Source organism: Salarias fasciatus, chromosome 5 (genome assembly GCF_902148845.1).
Source record: "Salarias fasciatus chromosome 5, fSalaFa1.1, whole genome shotgun sequence".
In the NCBI taxonomy this organism is placed as follows: Eukaryota; Metazoa; Chordata; class Actinopteri; order Blenniiformes; family Blenniidae; genus Salarias; species Salarias fasciatus.
The window spans coordinates 25,451,150-25,470,962 of NC_043749.1; the positions used below are offsets into that span (position 1 = coordinate 25,451,150).

At 43.3% G+C, this 19,813-nt stretch overlaps 1 protein-coding gene across 2 annotated transcripts in view; it reads right to left on the reverse strand.

Moving 5' to 3' along the window:
* The window catches only part of trim62.1 (tripartite motif containing 62, tandem duplicate 1), a 40,418-nt gene that overhangs the window by 13,512 nt on the left and 7,093 nt on the right, over positions 1 to 19,813 (reverse strand). For both annotated transcript variants that reach the window (XM_030091751.1, XM_030091750.1), the window contains exon 3: positions 338 to 433. In XM_030091751.1, coding sequence (XP_029947611.1) covers positions 338 to 433 — 96 coding nt within the window. The remainder of the gene's footprint in view (positions 1 to 337; positions 434 to 19,813) is intronic.

Here is a 19,813-nt window from a genome sequence, read left to right on the forward strand (position 1 = left end):
GCGTGAAGATCTGAGACTGAACCCACCGGAGACGGGATATAAACCTGGATATAACCAGGAAACATCTGAAAAGTTCAGTAAAGTCACACTGTGACTGTCTGGTTTCAACATGTTCATTGCAGACTTATTTGATACCAAACTGAAGATTAGCAGCATTTCTCTTATTTCACTGTGACTTTTTTTTTTTGGGTGAAACAAGGCAATCTGTGTCACCACAGTGTCCATTTTCATTCTTTTGAGAATATTTCACAAACTGCAGTCAGATGGATCGTGTTGGGGAATGACTTTCTGCTGCTGGTCCAGCTCTGTTCATCCGAAAGGAGGACAGCGACAGTACCTTGGTCTCGGTGAGTTGTCTCTGCAGGAGCTGCAGGGCCTCGGTGTGGCCCCTCTCACTGTCCTGCAGGGTGGCCAGCTGCTCCTTCATCTCCCTCTGCAACACAAACAACGAGCCATAGATCAGAGACGCAGCGCCGGACAGAACAGGAAAGAAAACAGAGCCAAGTCCCGTTAGGAAAAGTATTTGGAGAACCGAGTTTCCATTTTAAAAGCTCCTGCTTTGCTCCAGCCTGCAAACACTGAACACAAATGACAACTAACAGAGATAACACACGATAGTTTTATTGCCCAACTCTAAACTTAATCATTCCATGAGTATTTTCTTGTTTAATCTTCTTCTTGGATTGAAGATTCAACCTCAGCTGCAAGACAAACAAGGCAGCCTGAGAGTGAGATATGAGAGCGATAAGTTGAAATCTCTGGAGATCTGTGGCTCTGTCAGAGAAAAAACTGGGTCTTATCTCCAGTCAGGCACATGCTGGCAGAGCCGGGACCACTCAGCCACCTCCGAGCCTCCCCGAGGCAGGACGGAGGCAGGGCGGAGGCCGGGCAGAGGCAGCGCAGGAGCTGGCTGCGATGGCTGCTGTCACGGATGGCGCGGCGCTGTAAGCAGCTCCCGAGCGGCTCCGGCACCGGCGCTTTTCTGATTTAGCTTTTAGGGCAGAAACGTCTCAGCCGGGGTGCTCCCTTAAGTGGAGAGGCAGACTCCGCTGGATAAATTGTCATAAATAAACAAAGAAAAGCATAGACTTAAAATGTTCCCAGAATTTCATTACGAGACATTTTAGCCAAAGATAGAAAACTACTGCGACGACAACGAAGAAGAACACGAAAGAGAAACAACCTTCTCTCTACAGATCAATTACAGACCTGTCATGAAAAAAACTGACTGCCTTCTGTCAAACTGATGTGGCACATGATGTAAAACAGCTAAGATGAATGAAAACCCGAAAATGTAAAGCGCTGCTTACACAACGCTTCAAGTGAAAACAGTTTGGTTTCAGAAAAGTTTTGCATGTACATGGCAATGTTTGAAAACGATGTCTGTTTGCACAGAAATGGCAGGAAAAAAGGTGTCTTCATTTGACACAAATTCAGACAAAACCTCACCAACCTCACTCACCAGAGAAATGACAATGTTTTATTTAATTCCGGAGGAAGCGCATTTAAGAAAACAACCTGACGCACAAGCCTCGTTAATTTCAAGACCCTCGTTAAGTCACGCCGCTGCCAAGTGTGTTTACTCAAGTCGCCTGCGTGTCCTTTCTTCTTCATGTGATCCACCAACTGTCACCTCCTTTGAGCAACAACTGCAGTAAGAAAAAAAAAACAGGGCTGTTGCTTTAGAGGAGCAAATGAAACAACGATCACTCAGACTGTGCGGCGCTGCAGTGACTGTCAGGATAGGCTTTGTCTGACAGAAAAACACCTAAATTAGTTCTACTGTGCAGTTTAAAAGGAAGAAAAGGTTAATTTCACAGTGGAATTGTTAAAAAAAGACCTCATTTGTGAAGCAGGGGAAAATCCTTGACCTTGATTATTAGCTGCAAGATTAAAATGAGCAGAAGTGGGTTGTGTGGAAAGGAAGCATGTTTCTAGTCAAGGACAGAAACAGAAAACAATGGTTGGTGCAGAGGGGGAGCGTGACTCTCCATGTTAATGATAGGAGTGCGGCAGGCTCGGCGGGCTCTCCGCCTCATCGCTACGCATTCGTCTGCAGCGGGTCAAAGGCCGCTCCCACACAATGAGACGGAGTGATGCTGACAGACTGGCAGGGAAAACATGCTCCTCCGCTCGCTCGACGCCACTCTGACCGACTGACTGACTGACTGACTGACTGGTCAGGAAGAGGCCGCTTCAAATGCTGCAGCCAACAGATCCACACACAAGCCTGAACTTCCCCATGAACACCAACAAAACACTCCTCAGCAAACTCCGAGGCTTCGCTTCCACGACTATGAACACCTGAAAACTGTCATTTTCAAGTTGGGCCCCTAGTGGGTGCTGTTTATATGTAATAAATAATACTATGCATGCACGCAGAGAACAGCATGCTATAAACATTGAACACTTGTTTTGGTGCACTCAGTATCGGCCGTTTGTAAGAAATAAAACACGTCTCCACATGTGATCCAGATGATTGTGAAGTAAATGTGCACTTCATCCAAGACTGAGCACAAATGCTCTGAAATTCTAAATCCTTATTGTTAATCTAGCTACACATGTTAAAACGATTTAGTATGACTAGAGCACCTCAGCGTTTCAGAAAAGTTGTGTTTTCCCTCGTTTCCAGGGAGACAGAGAGCAGAGCATTTCCAAAACTGTTAAGAAGTTCAGTTTTCATTGAAATCTTTGTAATGGAAACAGAGAATATTGAGCATTATGGGACATTTCTATCAGGTTGAGCATTCAGTTCAACTGCAGCTGAAGTCTGGGTTTCATGATTTTGGGTACCTGTGATGCTGTTCAGTCACACCAGGAGGACATGGTTTCAGATAAACACTAACAAACAAGGACATGATGCCGATGTCTGCAATTTGACACTAATTCTTCCAAAGAACATGAATCTTTCAAATCAGTTGATTTAAGATTTTATTTTTAGTCAAACAATTACAATTGATCATTTTTCCTTCAAATTGAAACTACTGATTTCTTTTTTCTGCACAATCCATTCCTAAGTGCATCACAATTTTAATGGAGCTCTTTTTATCTCCAACGCGAGAACAGAACGCAGTCGGTGCTTACGCTGCTGTGGTAGCTTTAAATAAATATCTTGGAAAAAACAGCTGGGTCGCCTTTTTTAATTTTTCCCCACCACATGTGCATCTCTGCAATTTCTGCCAGCAGTGTTTCAGAGGCAGTTTGTCTACTTCGTTGTTTTCCATCATTACTCCTCGATTCCTGTGATTCTTCTCCTAGTCTGTTTCCACCAGGTAGGAAATAATTAGGCCTGTCGATCAAGTAAAATATTGTTATTAGTCAGTCAGATGACATCTATGAATTGATTGCACTTTTCTTTCAAAGTCCGTCTTTGTGAATTTGCAGGGGATGAATGCAAAGAGCATCATTTCAGGTCGTCTTTCATCATATGTACACGTTCTGCAGTGTTATTTAAGGAGCATCATCATCCTCTGCATTACAAACTGGATGTATCTATTCCTTCACTGCTACTAATGAAGACTAGCTGCTAAAATTAAAATGTTGTGGAAAACTTCAGCTTCAGCTGAATTCAAGCAAAGATGTACTCGAGACACAGTGAAATAATGAACTCTGGTGAAACCGTCTTCACATATTTCCAGGGCCGAAACCTCCTCAATAACGTGAAATGACATAATCTGCTTTAATCTTCCTGGAAGCCAGAACCGTCCTTCGGAGGGAGCTTTTCCTCCGACGACATTTACGGCAGCGAGAAAGCCACATGTGAAGGAAACCATGTGATGAAAGATACAATCACAAACAAGCCGTCAGCACATGACGAAACATAATTAGGAAATACGGGTTTGTCAACGCTGGTATACGATGGTGAGGTTTGTGCATGCGGGAGTGTGTGTGTGTGTGTTTTGTGTTGTGCGTAGAGGCGTCTCTCCTGTCCATCGAATCTGGCCAACACAAGTCTGACGTGACATTTCCCCAGGACGTCAGGTTGCAGGAAATAGGGGTCACGGCTGAGGGGATTATAAATCTAAAACTCATTTCATCCTGCTGTCAATCCCTTCTTCCTCTTACTCTGCTGTCATGTTAGCAGCTCTCGGGTGGATATAAACAAGTATATAAATTATTAAAACAACAGACTACTGCCACATAATTCTTAACAACTGTGCACAAGGCTTTGAAATTCCTCAAACTTTCCTCACAGCTGTGAGTTTGATTATATTCTGCAGCTCGCTCAGGATTTAAAGAGTGTTATTGCCGGCGTCAACGACGAGACGAACAAAAACAGCATGCGGTCGCAGCGTGAATAAGAAGGAGCTCACAGGATGGAAAACTTTCTCTCTCTTCTGTCACACACAGACAAGAGCAACTCCCAGTGATTTCAGTCTGACAGGAGAAAAATATAATGAAAGCTTGTAATTCCTCTTCCTCCGACTGGAAGCCAACGCGCCACTTAGGCTTCTAATTAAAGCGGGATCTTTCTCTTGTGTTTATCGTGGGGCATCGGGTGGAAAACAGCCCAGCAGAGGCCACAATAACTCACCGTGCTGCTAAGTGACTTTCACAAGGACAGTTTGGCATAACCTTGATCGAGCTGAGGGTGTAATTCTGTCAGGTAGCAGACGGAGTGGGTAAACAGGACGCCGGCCAAGAACACGCCAGCCAACACACAGTTGGCCGGCCAGCCTTCTGCGCTTCTTTCGGTTCGGCAGGACTTCTACAGGAGCAAAATGACCTGTTGGAGCATAAGTCCTGATTTGTGTGATCAAATCACATGTGCAATTAAAAAATGGTTGTGATATGATTCGATGTTGTACCTGTAAATGTCTCCGTCTTCACATGTTATTGTTTATACTCAGTCTGGACCAGTAGGTCCAACCCAGTTAGTAGAATGTGATTTTTGAAACTACTGAGCTACTGTGTGAAGACTGTTTAGTGGAGCTCGGCAGGCAATAGAATATAACGGTGGCAGCGCTCTCAGTGGAATATTACATTTTTAATAGGTTTTTTTTTTTTAGTATCATTTATTTGTTGAGTGGAAATTTTTCCAGTCAGGAGTGTTTACATTATTATTTTGGGTGTCTTATCTGTTTATAATGACACTTTGAAATGCCATTTGGATTACATTTATTACTGTGAATTTTACAAAGTTGAAATGAATACTTGATCACCCAGTAAGGTCTAGCTTTCATATTAGCAAATAATGTCAAAGTATCTCGATGAGTGGTTACAATTAAAAAAAATAATAATACAAATAAAGTGCACTAAAATGTATTCGCAGCCTACAGGTTAAGAAAAAAAAATTAATTGCAAGTCAAATCAAATTGCAATTATCAGTCACAATGATAACAATTAAATGTGTTTTTGTGTTCAGAATTAGATGAGCAGAAATCGCCTAACTGTAGAGCACAGCTAAGGAGAGACAGTGCAGGTCCAAATGCCTGACAAAGTCGGCCTGCAGTCCAAATTGAGGGAAAAGAAATTTGAATTTGCCTCGAGTCTCAGTTCTGCATCTGTCAGCTTCAGGATATAAACACAGAAGAAACAAACTCCCAGTGAGTACGACTGATTGTGCATCTTGGTATCGGGCAAAGAGCATAAAGAGCCTGAAGATGTGGTTTGAGGAAGTTACACTTATTTTCAACAAGAGTAAAATGTAAATTCGGCTCTTTGATACATGATGGGAGTTTATCGGTAATCATCCGAGGTCCATTCTCGGTGCATGAGAGATGACAGCTCTGCTCATGAAGCAGCTTCAATCACAACGAGGAGATAAATTTCATCCACCGAATCACACCAAGGTCACAAAACAAAACAAGAAAGCGCCGGTTTGCTCATCATCAAGTCGCTCTGATGACAGTGACAGGCGAGCTGCCTTTTCCCAGCATTCAGAGAGACGAGTAGCCTGAAGATGCAGCGATTAAATGACGTAAACTGAGCACATCACAAAAAATACTATGAGGAGAGCTGTGTGTCCCCAGGCACCAGATCATAATAATACGAATAAAAAAGAAGTAATTTCTGAGGCACTGTTCCTCTGTGCCAGCTGGAGAAATGCCAAAATGCAGAGGACGACCTTCAGGACCTCAGCGCTCTGAAAGCGCTCATCCTTTCAAAGTGTTTCTTAATACATGATAAATCATCCTCACCACTGACACACAAAGGTCTGATATGCTTGTGATAAACTCTAATTATAAAAATCTTTCACCAGTTTTTCTAAAGTTGCAGCTGCGCGACCGAAGCTCGTCCGTCCTCTGACCACACAAACTTGTGAAGAGAAAGAAAAAAAAATGAAAAAGCAGGACACGAGAAGAACTGCTGTCTCAGGCTGCAGACCCTGGTGTGTTTGTTCCAAGACACCAAATTGAGCTCAAGCTGTGCCTTACATTCCTGAGCCTTGTTTCCTCTGGCATCAGCAGAGCCTGCAGCCTCTCCGGGGGGACGAGAGCGTCGCTGCAGCCTGAGCTCAGCCAGCCGAGCGGGCCGAGGCCAGCTGAGCTGAGCTGACTGAGCGGGCCCGCCTCGGAGGGCCCGACCGCGGCGCCGACGCACTCTTCACTCCCAACACCTGGTCCTGGCGAGACAGAGGCAGCCTGCACCGTGCACGGGGCTGCAATCAACTCCTATACAACAACGAACAAACTTCGAAATTAGAGAAGATACAATGCTTTTCTCCAGGAGGAGCTAAGAAACACTGCGGAGCTACAACCGTCCAGCCATCTTCAGTTCAGCTCGATCCCAGCTGACGAGAGCGAGAAAAAGAGAATACCTTTCGAGAGTTAATTGTTCTGTTATTCATGTCTTAATATTACATTTGAAAACAAAAAGCAAACATTTCCAGCCTTGTTGAATATTAAATGTGATAATTACAGAATCTGATTATCTAAATGGTCCATATTACTTTTTGCTAATGGACTACAACTGAATAAAGCAAAAAACGTTTTGTCAATATATTTGAAAACTAAACTATCCTATTTTCCAGTCAAGAACAAAAAAAATTAGACCAATGAATATAAAGAGCATTTTCGAATTCTCAAATATCAAAAACACAAACACCAAAAAACATCCAGTACTGATCTCTGGGTCTTGGTCCATTAGATGAAAAAGCAATTAACTTCAACTCTGACGACTTCAATTTTCATCCTTTTCTGACATTTAATGTTGAGCTGGAAATTCTGAACATTTCTATTCGAAAACAATTCCTACTTTATAGTCTGAAAAATAATTCGAAAACAATCCATAAATTGGGAAGCTGGAGAGACGTCTCACTACTTCCATCTGGAAAACAAAAATAAGATAGCATGTAGGCTGTGTCAGGAAACACTGAGATAATTACTCCCCTGGAGCGACGCTAAACCACATTCAGCTGAAGCACATCAAACGGCTGCTGCTGCTGCTAGCGCTGCTACACACAGTTTGACATCGTTTACCCAGAGACGCTGGGATCCCGCCCAGTCTGAGACGATAACAGGAATGACTTTCATCAGGTACGCTTTTGTTAAGGCGAAGACTTCAGGAAGTCGCTGGAATATGTTTGGTGTGTGTACACAGACCCGAAGAACCTCCAGATCACCACAAGGGAGCAAAAGTACCTTGTATTGAGTCGCATTTAGTGTGATGTACACACTAGTTTTAAGGCCATTTATTCTTCTATCTACAAAAATGTGCCTGTGATAAGCAATAGTTAAATTCAAAAGTGATTTTTAATGTATATAAGCCTGAAAGAAAGTCCTCATAATAAAATGAAATTTCTGGTTTAACATCGACTTCCTGCTGTAAAAACTATTTAACATTGCTGGAGACTAAGACGCAAGTCTTGATCGCAGTTTGTGCTCTCGGCAGAGTTGCCCAACATTTGGCAGAAAACACTGACACGAGAGGACCTCTCTCTCAGCTCGGCTGCCTTCCTGGGCGTCATCACAGATGACCGCCCTCAGGTTTTACTTCTGTTTCATCAGCAACATTTAGTGAAAGAGTTTAGGAGAAGCACTGATGCTGGCGGCCTCCTACAGCCCTCCAAATATAGGACACGTCATGTAAATGATGAATGCTCAGAGGCTGCTGCTCCACTTCCCGGAGCGAGCAAGGGCGCAGAGTATGCAAATGCATCATTCCAAACATGAAAAGCTCAGACTGAGGAACAAAAAAAAAAAAAAAAAAAAAAAACACAGAACACTCCAAGTCACTTTTAATAAAATTCTCCTTGAAATGAAAGAGATTCATGATGTTTGAATGGCTGACAAAGGTCTACACGCTCAGCTGAGAGAGGTGCCTGACATTTCGGAGGCGGCGATGTGGGAAGGTGTCTGAGGGTTTTTAACAGACACACAGCCATCTCAGAGCCATCAGCATGAAGTCTGATAATCTACACAGTGTAGGACAAGCCATTAAAGAGGAACAGGGAGGCGGCTGTTGGCACTCAAGTGGAAATCTGAGAGGTGTTGACCGATAAGAGTGTAAAGTCACTGGCCGGCCTGGCAGAAGGGACTGGCTGATTTCCCTTCAGCCCCGGGGCTGTTCCAGCTTCACCTGTCAGGACTGTCGTTACAGCACTGCACACACACCCCAAACATTTCCTAATAAGAGTGCAAGATGTACACATTTCTATAACTGAAAAAGGAAATTGATGCTACGGAAAGGCGATGGTAACACATACAGAGCTTGATGTGAAGTATCAGAGTAATGCTCAATGCAGCAACCGGCTTCAGCCCCTTGCTGAATGAAGAACCATCAATCAGCCCTGTCGAGAGCAAGATGTTCATCTGGGAGAGGGCTATACATCATCTCAACAGGCAACCAGAGGAGGAAAAAAAAAACCCTTCATATATAATGAAAAAAATATCCTTGAGGCCCGAGCGACGCCCTGAGATCCCTAACAAACCAGAAGCTTCTCACATGAGTCACTGACTTGTATAATTATTCCTAAAGAAAGGATCATTAGCAAAACTGACTAGCATCCATGTTTGGAAGCTCCATCTGGTTGTACAGACGAAGACCAAACTGAAACTTTTCAGACCTTTTTGGGTTCATGCGTCAGTGTCGAGAGCAAAGTGGATACCTTCACGATGCATTTATGAAAGGAGGACACCTTGCTCAGGGTCCCACTGGCATCTGTTACAGTGCAAACCACTAAAGGTTCGACCATGGAACGGAGTCTCGGGAGCATCTATTAGGTTTATTTTCCCACACATCACAACCAAAAAGCAGGGAATCTTCCAATGCTTTAAATTTAGTGTCTGTTAGATAACAGCAGGTCAAAGTTCACAGCTCAAAAGAACGATTTCACACTGCAGAGATAATGAACAAAACCGCTCTGAAGCAAAGTGTTGATCTCGTTCCTGTGAAAGCACGAAACCAGAATGTGAAAAATGACCTGTGTATTTCAGAGGCGTGGATTTTCTGCAGGTCCTCCGGTTTCCATCTGCAGCCCAAAGATACGCAGCTGGGATTGACTGGAGTCCTTAAATTGCTGGTAGCTGTGAATTTGAGTATGAATGACTGTCTCTGTCTTTGTGTTCGCGCCGTGACTGACGGCTAACCTGCGCATGGTGTCCCCTGCCTCTGGCACCAGCGTCACCCCACCCCCTGGTGGGGCAGAGAAGATTACAAGGGGGGCCCAGAGGCTTCAGCTGCAATAAGGCTGTCAAAATTAGATTTGTACATATCAAAGAAAAACCATGAAAAGATCATTTGAGACTCCAAAGGAGACCTGGAAGACTGCTCATTGCTTTTACGTGGAGTTACCAGCTTGTGTTACCCAATGTTTTATTGGTTTAAGATCAGCTGCTGATTTTGTTCAGGACTGATTTGCAAATTTCATTATTTGAGCACTGAAACTCCCGCCACCGGTTCAGCTGCAAAATGTCCACAGCGCACTTTAAACTCCACCTGGAGACAGCAAACAAACACACAAAGAGACCAAAGTCAAACGCAGGCAGTGCGGCACTCGTCTGAGGGACTGTATTTCCCAACACTATTATCTCTTTCCTGACTCGCAGGCCGACTTCAGCTTTGGGTCACGCTCGGTAAACACACCCTGAGAATGACCCTTGGATATATTTGACTAGCAGAGGATTTTAGCCACAACTGAACACGAGCTCATGTAATTTTTTTTTTTTTAGGGAAAAAAAAAAAAAAAAAGCTTCTTAGGATTAGTCAGATCTCTAATAGTCAGCATGCTGTTAATATAAAACCACGTAGTTAGGCGCACAAATCACCTTGTGGAAAACCACGATATGGGTTGCATGCCAGGCAGCGCCACACGGGATGGATAACACACAGATTTGTTTGCCTCTACTTCATCTTAGCGGCTTGGGTGTCCTGTAGTGTAGCTGGTGTGTGTGTTTGTGTGTGTAATGTAGGCTGCAGATCGCCAACAGCACTATCTGACCAAATAAAGAGATTGTCTGTCTTCCTTTCTCTCAGTCCTCTGACATCAAATAAATATTTGGGAAGCGCGCCTCTTTTGTCACGTTGCACTGTAACATATCATCCGCTCTGTGCAAACAGTGGCACTACAGTGCTGTGAATTATGAGCGTGGCCTGCAGTCATGTCTGCTAGTTGGTATATATATGCCTTGAATATTTCCAGTATTATTCACGCTGCAGTCTGGACTGCTACATTAAAAAAACAAGTTTCAGGCACAAGACTAGAAAACAAATGTTTCTATGGTTCACGCATCCCAGATTTAATAATAACAACCAGTATCAACCCACACAGGCATTCATCATGCGCACAAACTTTAGAAACTGAATATGTTTGGGTTTGCAGAAACTCTATTAATTAAAGAGAAAATGGGGTCAAGAAGTAAAGTACATGGTGTTGTGCAAACAGTCTACATAAAATTAGGGGAAAAAATGATGCAACTTTTATGAATAACCCAAAGTAACTACTAAGACACATAAGAAACACCATCAGATGTAAAGTTCGGATTATTTTTCTCTCTCATCCATATTGTACTTTGCTAATTGAAGCTACCGTCCATATGCTCAGCCACATGTTTGTGTACCGGACATTGAGCACCTAATGGCTGCGACAATGAGAAAAAAAAAAAATTACTGCTCCCTTTTGACTTGTGAAAGCTTCTTAAAGTTGGAAAACAAAGTCTGATTCATTTTAAAATTGGAGCCTGTCAGTTTCACTGACCAGTGCAGCAGATGGGAGTGATTAAGTTTAAAATGTGGACAGAGGTCTTGTTTATTTTTCCTTACTAAAAAGACTTGGAGGAAATTGAAAGCTAGAAAGTACACAACCGATTTCAAACCAGCTCGTTAATTTTAAAAAGCATCAGCTTCTACAGCTGATATGAATCCACAAATATGTTTCGAGGTGGATTTAATAGAAGATCACACACTGATGGATCAACAATACAACAGCGAGTAGATATTTCTGGTCTCATCAAGAAAAGAAAATGAAATGAGGAAAATCTGTAAGAATATTCTGATCCCATCATAGCAACTTATGAATCCTGCACAGGTCTTAAATGATACTTAATGAGAGTGGATTACTCTTTCTACCTAATGCGGTGCAAAAAGGTTAAATCAATCCCAATAATGCAGAATGATTTTTGAAAAATGAAGTTATGGAGAGTTGAGATACTGATTAAGTCTCTTGATGTGGACTTCATTATTCCAGTTTTGATCATATTCATGTCGGTTGAAACATCTCTATCCAACAGAAAGATGGTTAGTCATATCCCAGCATGCATAATTAATAAAACTATTGCAGCTGATGACTGATGTGTTGCATTGACATTTGAACAACCTGCATTGTTTACCTGCGTCATTGGTTCATCGCAGTGCAAACAGGAACACACACACACGCACACACTCAGATTTACATCTACAGGCAATATAGACACACCGGACACATTTATATGGACTGTAGTTTTCACAGCCACAAGCACAGTCGGCTGAAAAAAAAAAAAAAAAAGTATTGTGAGTAATTCATTATGATTTTATATTTGATTGAATAATGATGAAGCTTATCTATAATGCGCCGTTAATACCATCCTACAGAATTTGCTTTTTACTTCACTGACAGCAACGACAGAAGAAGAAGACAGGAAGCATAAATCAAGTCCTCCACTTTGCCCGCTATCAGGCCGTGACCGCTGTCCCGGCGTGATGAAGAGCCGAGACGATGACAAGCTCTCTGTTTGACGGAGGGATCTTTCACACCCTGCATGGTAACTCCAGGAAAGCAAAACAACAGCTCCAGTTCTGATGGCAGCCAGAGCGCTGAGCTAACTGGGCAGGTGTGGGTGTATAGCTTGGTTCAGCTTTTCAATGCTGTCGATATTAAGTTTCAGACATGCCTTTTGGCTGTAGTCTCACAGGTTAGGAGACCTCAACGTTGTGTGAAAAAGGCATCCGAAGAAGTTTTTTTTCTGTTTTCAGAGGTGCAGATTTGTTGAACTGAAAACTTCAAAATAGGTCATCACTACCACTGAAATGCACTAAAAACAAAAGAAAAAAACTGAACAAGCTCATAAAGAGGACACTGACTGGTATAAAAGTTAAAAAAAGAGACAAACAGAAAAACTTTTTAATTTGTGATGTGTTTCCAGATCGGAGTAAATCAAGCAAATATTTCCAAACAACTTTTCCTTGCAAGCGTTAATGTGTTTTTAATGATGCATTTTTCTTCTCTGAACGGCCATGAAACTGTTCTTTAGTAAAGGTGGAGCAAGCAGTTGGTTGCATAACCAGCATAAAATAACTCAGATGAGTTTTCTCTTAAAAATGTGGATGAGAGGGGAATTCTTACTTAACCTTTTTTTTTTTGGATAAAGCTGCAACACTTCAGCACCTCTAGACCATCAGATGGAGCCCACACTAACAATGCTTCAGGAATGCTCAACTTGTTTTACAGCAGCAGTTATTGTAAGTCACCGAGGATGGGAGCATGTGCTAAATGCCTGAACAGCTGCTGGAGCGGCGAACGCTGTCAGTATGCAGAACGAGACCAAGAGGAGACAGAAAATACAGCTGGATGCATTATGACTAATGAACGCGGTATCTGTTTTTTTTAGACCAGAAACTTGAGCAAGACGTATGACTGTTGAGAAATTTGGTCTATTTAGAGAACGTTTTGCTCTCCATGGCGATGGGGAAAAAAACAGGGCAGCTGTTAAATGTGTTCATTTATCAAGTTGATACTTATTTGGTGGGACTCAGGTAATCGCATACTTGAAATGACTGGAGCGTCTCAGTGGCACTAGAAGAACTGATACCTAGAAATTGCAATATCATGTTTGGGAATAGAATAAAATATTGATACTTTAGAGAAAATAGCTTTGTTTCAGCAGCTGAAAAACAGACTCTTCCACATCCCTGCAGACACCAGCCCTCATTGATAATTGAGTGCTGATTCAACTGTGTGTGTTTAGGATTAATAGGTTTATTTTTTATAAGCATTATTCTTAGGAATACATTTCTAAGATAACAAGATAAATCACAACACATAGACAAAGGCAACTAGTTCTGTCTGAGTGTAAGGTGCACTCGGAAGTGACAAATCAAAGATTTGTATTTTACAAGGCGAATTATGATCACATTCATTGCACATGCCAAATCAGCCTTCAGTTTTATCGGCTTCCATTGGAAGCTCTCCATACAATAGATAAAGACAAGGAACTATTGCTTAATTTGACACGAGTTATCTAATCTAGAGTGAACACATGCTTAATCACGTGTGAGTTTTCATAGCATTGGCCGGCCTATCAATTATTGGCCGTCCCTCAGCACCTGTATGGTAAGAACAAAAGCAGAGGCTAGCTGGGAAACAAAGTGCTCAAGTCTCATTTCGACTAATGAGTCATTTTAAGAGGTGAACGTGTGCTCGCTCCTTCTCTCCTCCCCCCCCAGCAGCTGGTTAGCTCGGGGAGAGTGTCAGGTCTGAGTTGGGCTGATTGGGAGCTGTAAATGAGGACTCCTATCAGCTGCAAAACTAATTAAATCAACTGCAGCAAATCACGGACACAGGGAATTACAAGAGATTACGGCCCCGTCCGGCCCAGCCCAGACCCCTGAGAACAATGGCCTGTAATCTGACTTAATTCCCCAGCTAATCAAGGCAGGGCTCAGACTCCCATGGCTTTAGCACTGGGGAACAGCAGTGTGTTACATAAAAAACTGACACGGACAAAACTGAAAGCAAAAAAGAATCCTTCTTACAAAGAGGTGCGAATGTGTTCCGTCTCAGTCAGAAGCAGTGTAAATGATTGTACAAGTTTCCCTGTCAGTCATTTTATATTTGATGTAATCTCTATCACAGTGTCACTGGTGTTGAAGCAGCTCTGCCCACGGATCTGCCTCACATTAGGAGGACCGGGGCTTAGCATTAAGCCTCACTTAAAGCCGCAAAACTTTGAGGACAGCACTTCCCCTTTCATTGACTAAGATGACCGGCAAATCTCCCTCTCCCCCGTGATCCGCGCTCTCACTCCGGGCTGCCAGACCAGTCGCAGCACGTACAGCAAACCTGCCACCTGCGTGTCGAACAAGCTGACAGGAACACGCACAACCACTGATTCATAATGCAGGTACAATGCATTCATTCACAATGAGTCACTGGAAACAGTGCATCTCACCAAGTTTCTGATATATGCATGTCTCTCAGAAGCTATTTTTGGGGCGCTATACTTTATATTGTTGCTAGGCAAATGCATACTGGCACTTCATTCAGCTGCTACGCTGCAGTCCTGAAATAAGACATACTGTCATAAGATTACTCGTTTCTAATGCTTAATCGGATACCATATGGGCTATAAAATTATTAATGAGCGTAGTAAAGAAAACTCCACTGAGCACAACACAGCTTGAGGTGAATCAAACACTTGTCCACAACACTTTCAATATGAACTACATGTGTGCCATTGTGAGAACGGGATTTTAACAGAAGAAATAAACATGTAAATTTAACCAAGAGGAAAAAGAAAAGCACAAAAATAAGCAGATACAAAGAGGCCAGCAAATCAATGATTCTCCGTAAAGTGAACAGGAAGCCTAATAAATTCTTGGGCTGCACTTACTCTGCCGAGTTAAATGATGGATACGGGTAGATATAAAAGGGAGTTGCAAGGTCAATTGTTTATTGGCACAAGTGACACCACCTGAAACACTCGAACAAGCCTGCCAAGACCTGCAGACTGCGAAATCACAAGAACAAAGATGTACAGAGAACAAGCTGTGTTAAGAATAGGCACGTCGACTCAATGGAAACTGTAATAATGAATTAAGTATTTTAAATATTGTATGTATTAGAAGCATTCCTCAGTTGTTTAAATCCTGCTGAAGTATGAGGCACTTTGCTGCCGACTTCCTGAAGCCTCAAGGTCCAGGAAGTCAGACATTATTAAATGGAAGCAGTTCTTGTGCGATTGTCGAGATGAGAACTGTTACTGTCTCGGCCTGATCATCATGAGCTAGCACCGTGAGCAGCAGATTAATACACTAATGTTTGGGTTAATGTGGTCGTACATTGCTCCCATAGAGAAACATGTGAGGTTTATTTTTACCGGCACACAAATTACCAGGAGAAGATCCAGACGCCAACAAGAAGAACAAACTCCAAACTGAAAGGTCTACAAGTGAGGGCTCCAACTGGGGATCCTCACACTGTGAGGTGGCAGTGCTAACCACTACACATGACCTCCTCTTGTTCCACACGGTGGTGTCCTGATCCCTGGAGACACTCTTGACTGCATCCAAATCAGGAGTCTTATAGATTAAGATTCTGAAACGATCCCAAATTTTGAAGTATTGATGTTTGAAAAGACATTTTTCACACTGTGAGCCAAGCCTACTCTCCACAGTTGGCCCGAGTTGATTTCCATCGTTTCCCAATCATCTTGATCACTTTCCCAGTCATCTGATCCAAACATCTAGCCAGTAAAACTACTGCGACTCACACAATGATCGATTATGAGCAGCCTGAACGTCTCCGATCATGTTTTTTTCCATTCTCTTCCTCTTCCCATGCGATCACCAGCTCAGCTGTGACTGAACAGAAGCTGAACAGCTAAACTGCTCTTCCTAGCTGTTACAGGAATGTAGTTAATCCTGGTATTGGCACACCTTGTTACTAACAGAGCATTGATTATGAATCAACAAGTGGTTTAAATCGAGAATCGATTCTGAATCAAATCGTCACGCCAAGAATCGGAACTGAATTGAATCAAATTGTTTTAAGATTCACACCCCTATAAGACGACTCTATTTAGTTGAAGTCCGTCCATCGAATTCTTCTCGTCATCTTATAATTTTGGTACAATTTATCAGTTGGCAATATACGGTATGCCTCGCAACGACCTGCTCTAGTCTGTCTCTGAATCTGGCTCATCATGCCAACATAGACATAAACCAAACAAATCAGAGAATGCAGTGAGCAGTAACTAGCCAATCAGAGGGAGAGTAGGGTGAGCCATGGCTTCTTCCTCCTGGAGAAGAAAACAGGCGATATGGCTCATAGATACTGCTGAGTGGTGCATCAGGAGGATTCTTGGGAGTACCATAGGTGTATACAATGCTGGGTATACTCCGTTCACTCTGGACTATACCACTGGTTTCAGTGTCACTACAGGCAAAAATAAAACTCACAAGCTTTCCAGGAATCGAAGAAAAACAGAACAAATCAGGGAATATGTTAGGATAACACTTCATGCATTCTTCATGCCTTTACCAGTAAGAAACCTTCAGATATAACGGTTATTCTCGAAAGTGTCTGATGTTGTATTTATTCAGGAAACAGCTGTCGAACTTAAGCTAGCTTTTCTGATCATTATGGCCTATTCTCTTTGCACCTGCGATACTGCTATTCACTGCTAAAAAAAAAACATATGGCAAACTGCAAAATTACCGTCTCGTTACAGAAGTGGTACATGAACATCCCTAATGCACAACAGATGCACAGACATCTGACTCGCTTAACTTAAGCACGAGCCCCAGTAATCATCCAAACAAGACAAAGTGTTGTGTGCGATGGGCACCACACCAGCTCGTTTCCCCCCGATCACTGCAGCTGTTTATCTGCTAATCTAGCAGCAGTCTGGACTTAAGTGAACATGCATCCTGCTCCAAACATCATCAGCGGGTTCAGTAATAAGTGCTGTGCAAGCTCCTGCCTCTCTGTGGATGAGGATTATAATGCCAGGACTCCTCTAATGGAACATGACTGTTCTGTCTTTCCCCATGGCTCAGTTTCTGCATGAACGAAGCCTCTTCTACCGCCGCACCACGAGCGACCGCCAAGCCGGACAACTCATTTATCGGAGAGGGGGGGTGGATGGATGGCTGCAAATTATCAGGGTGGGGGACTGGTAACCAGCTCCCGCAAAGAAACTTATCTCTAAACCACATATACGGCACATAATAAAGCCCATATTTCAGAGCGAAGAATACAGAGAGCGATCATAGTGAAGGGGAAAAACAAGCAGTGAGAGAAAGATAAAGCTGCAAGAGGAAAAGGAGAGCAGACTGAGGCGAGCCACAGGGGAGATGGCAGCCGTGGGTGCCCTTGAAATTGCCTGACTCATTACTGCAGCAGCACGGCCATGCATGGTGATGGCAGGCTCAGAGAGAAAGAGAGGTCTTGGCCAGGCGCTGACAGTCGGAGAGTGAAAGACAGGCCTGCTTTTAAACCGCCAGAGGAACACTTCAAAGGCCGGCGTGCTCGTTCTTTATTTTCAAACACCACCCTGCATTACAGCGAGGGAGACGAGAGAAATGCTAATAGGTTTTCATGATTAACCCTGCTGTTTGCGCTCGATAAGGAAAGAATAACTGGGTGTTACTGGAAAACACGGCACAGGTGCACCGGGACACTCTGACTGACGGGTACGTGTGGGTGACTGAGCACTGCCGCAATCATTTAATTCTTCTGCAGCGTGGGCTTCAGTCAAACCCAGACCAGCAACCTGTCTAAGTTGCCTGTTGTTCTCATTTCTGATAGTCGACTGTGGACATGAGCAACGGGCGGTCCACACATCTAAGAGGACACGTGGCACATGTAGGCTTGTAACAAAACACATTGTAGATTTCACAGGTCAGGGTCATTTTAAGTGGCTATCAAGTGAAATCACTCTAAATTACTGCATTTATTTCAGGTTAAAAATATCAAATACATGGATGGGCTAGGCAATTTGGCCCTTTGGATGCAACTCTCTCAAGAGTCAAAGTTGCTCATACTTGGCCCTCTGTATCTATAGTCTCCCAAACAAAGTTCAGCCTCCAAACATGCATGGAGATCCAGCGGCTGCAGCCGATTCCCCGTCTTATGCCACCGTCAACTAGAGCGGAAACATATCCCAAGGGCAACGAGAGAGCGGGAAGAGTCTGTCCGGCTCTGCAGTGCTGTGGTTGCAGCACACAGTCCACTGACAGTCGCCATCATCAAAATTAAAACACAGTGGCTGCCGCAGCTTTTAGTTTTTCCTCCGTGGGAGTTCACTGCCAACTTTGGGTCACAGTGATGTGGCAATAAGTACACAGTCTCATCCAGCTCCAATCAGGGCTACAGCGATCCAGCCACCCTATGGTTAGGACGGCGCCAACTGTAGCATGACTAAGGGAAGAAACCATAATCTCATCACCTCCTACCACGATGCCCAAAATAACGGCATTATTCAACAAAACATAAGGCACATGTTTGAGAGAGTGAAGGAATGGGCCTCTGTAGATAAGAATGCCTGGACTCTTGGATGTAACCTCATTTAATGGGTTCAAAAATGAGCCTGGCTGGGCCGAAATCCTCAAAACAAACTATCATGGAATTAAAATGAGCTGCTTGGAGATTTCTAATGCTGACCATGAATTTGTTTCATGTTTTAGTTAAGAAGTTTGAGATAATTTGGCAATACAAGTGCATTTTCAAATGGCGGCCCATGCTGTCCGATATCCCAGCTGGAATTAAAACCCCACACTAATCAGAATGCATTAGTTTCCCGTCAAATCTCTGCTCCCTGAAGTAAATGGCAGAGGCACGAATAAATCCTCCTCGATCCTACCTTAATATCCTTTAGGTTGAGTAACACGTGCAAGGCTGCAATTATGCGCTCAGGGAATGTTTGCCAGATGTGAGCATCACCGTGCAGCGGTCCGGTGTTTGCACATTACACATATGGCCTCAGAAGCGCTTAACAGAGGGAAAGGATGCAAATCAGCAGGAGGCAAAGACTGGAGGCCTGGGGTCAGCGCAGTGGCATGCCAGGCTAAGGAGATTACATCCAGCCACGGACTAACCACAGGCCTCTTTCGTCACCAGAAACTGGTCAGACGGAGTCAACAAAGTTGAGGCAGTGATGACATGACAAGCGTAAGCAGAACTCCCTGGAAATAACACTGAGAATATGAAATCAAAGGCTTTCAACACGTAACTGCGCTCCCCCAGTACACTCAAATTCAGACTGTTATAATTAAACCATCCACACCGAGATGCAGATATTTCAAAACCGTTCTGGACAGTAACTGGCTGCGAATGTCTTTTAACTTAGAAGAATTTGACTTAATTAAAATGAATTCTGTGGAGATTCCTACATTCTCGTGGTTCACTAATGTGAAAACAATTAAAATTTTTGTGAGTATCAAACAAGGGAAGTCCCCACTGTGAAGAAGTCTCAGATCAAAGAAGCTCCAGTAGAGTTTGATTGAGGTGTCAATGTAGGACGGACAGCAGACGTCTAAAGACACCCAAACACTGGATGTGACAGACATCTTAACCACCGTGAAGGCTGTTTTTAATCCCTCCGTCTTCTCTTCCTTCAAAGGGAAAGGTAAAAGCAGGGTGGATGAACAAGTCTCCAGTCCATCGCGAGGCAAAAAC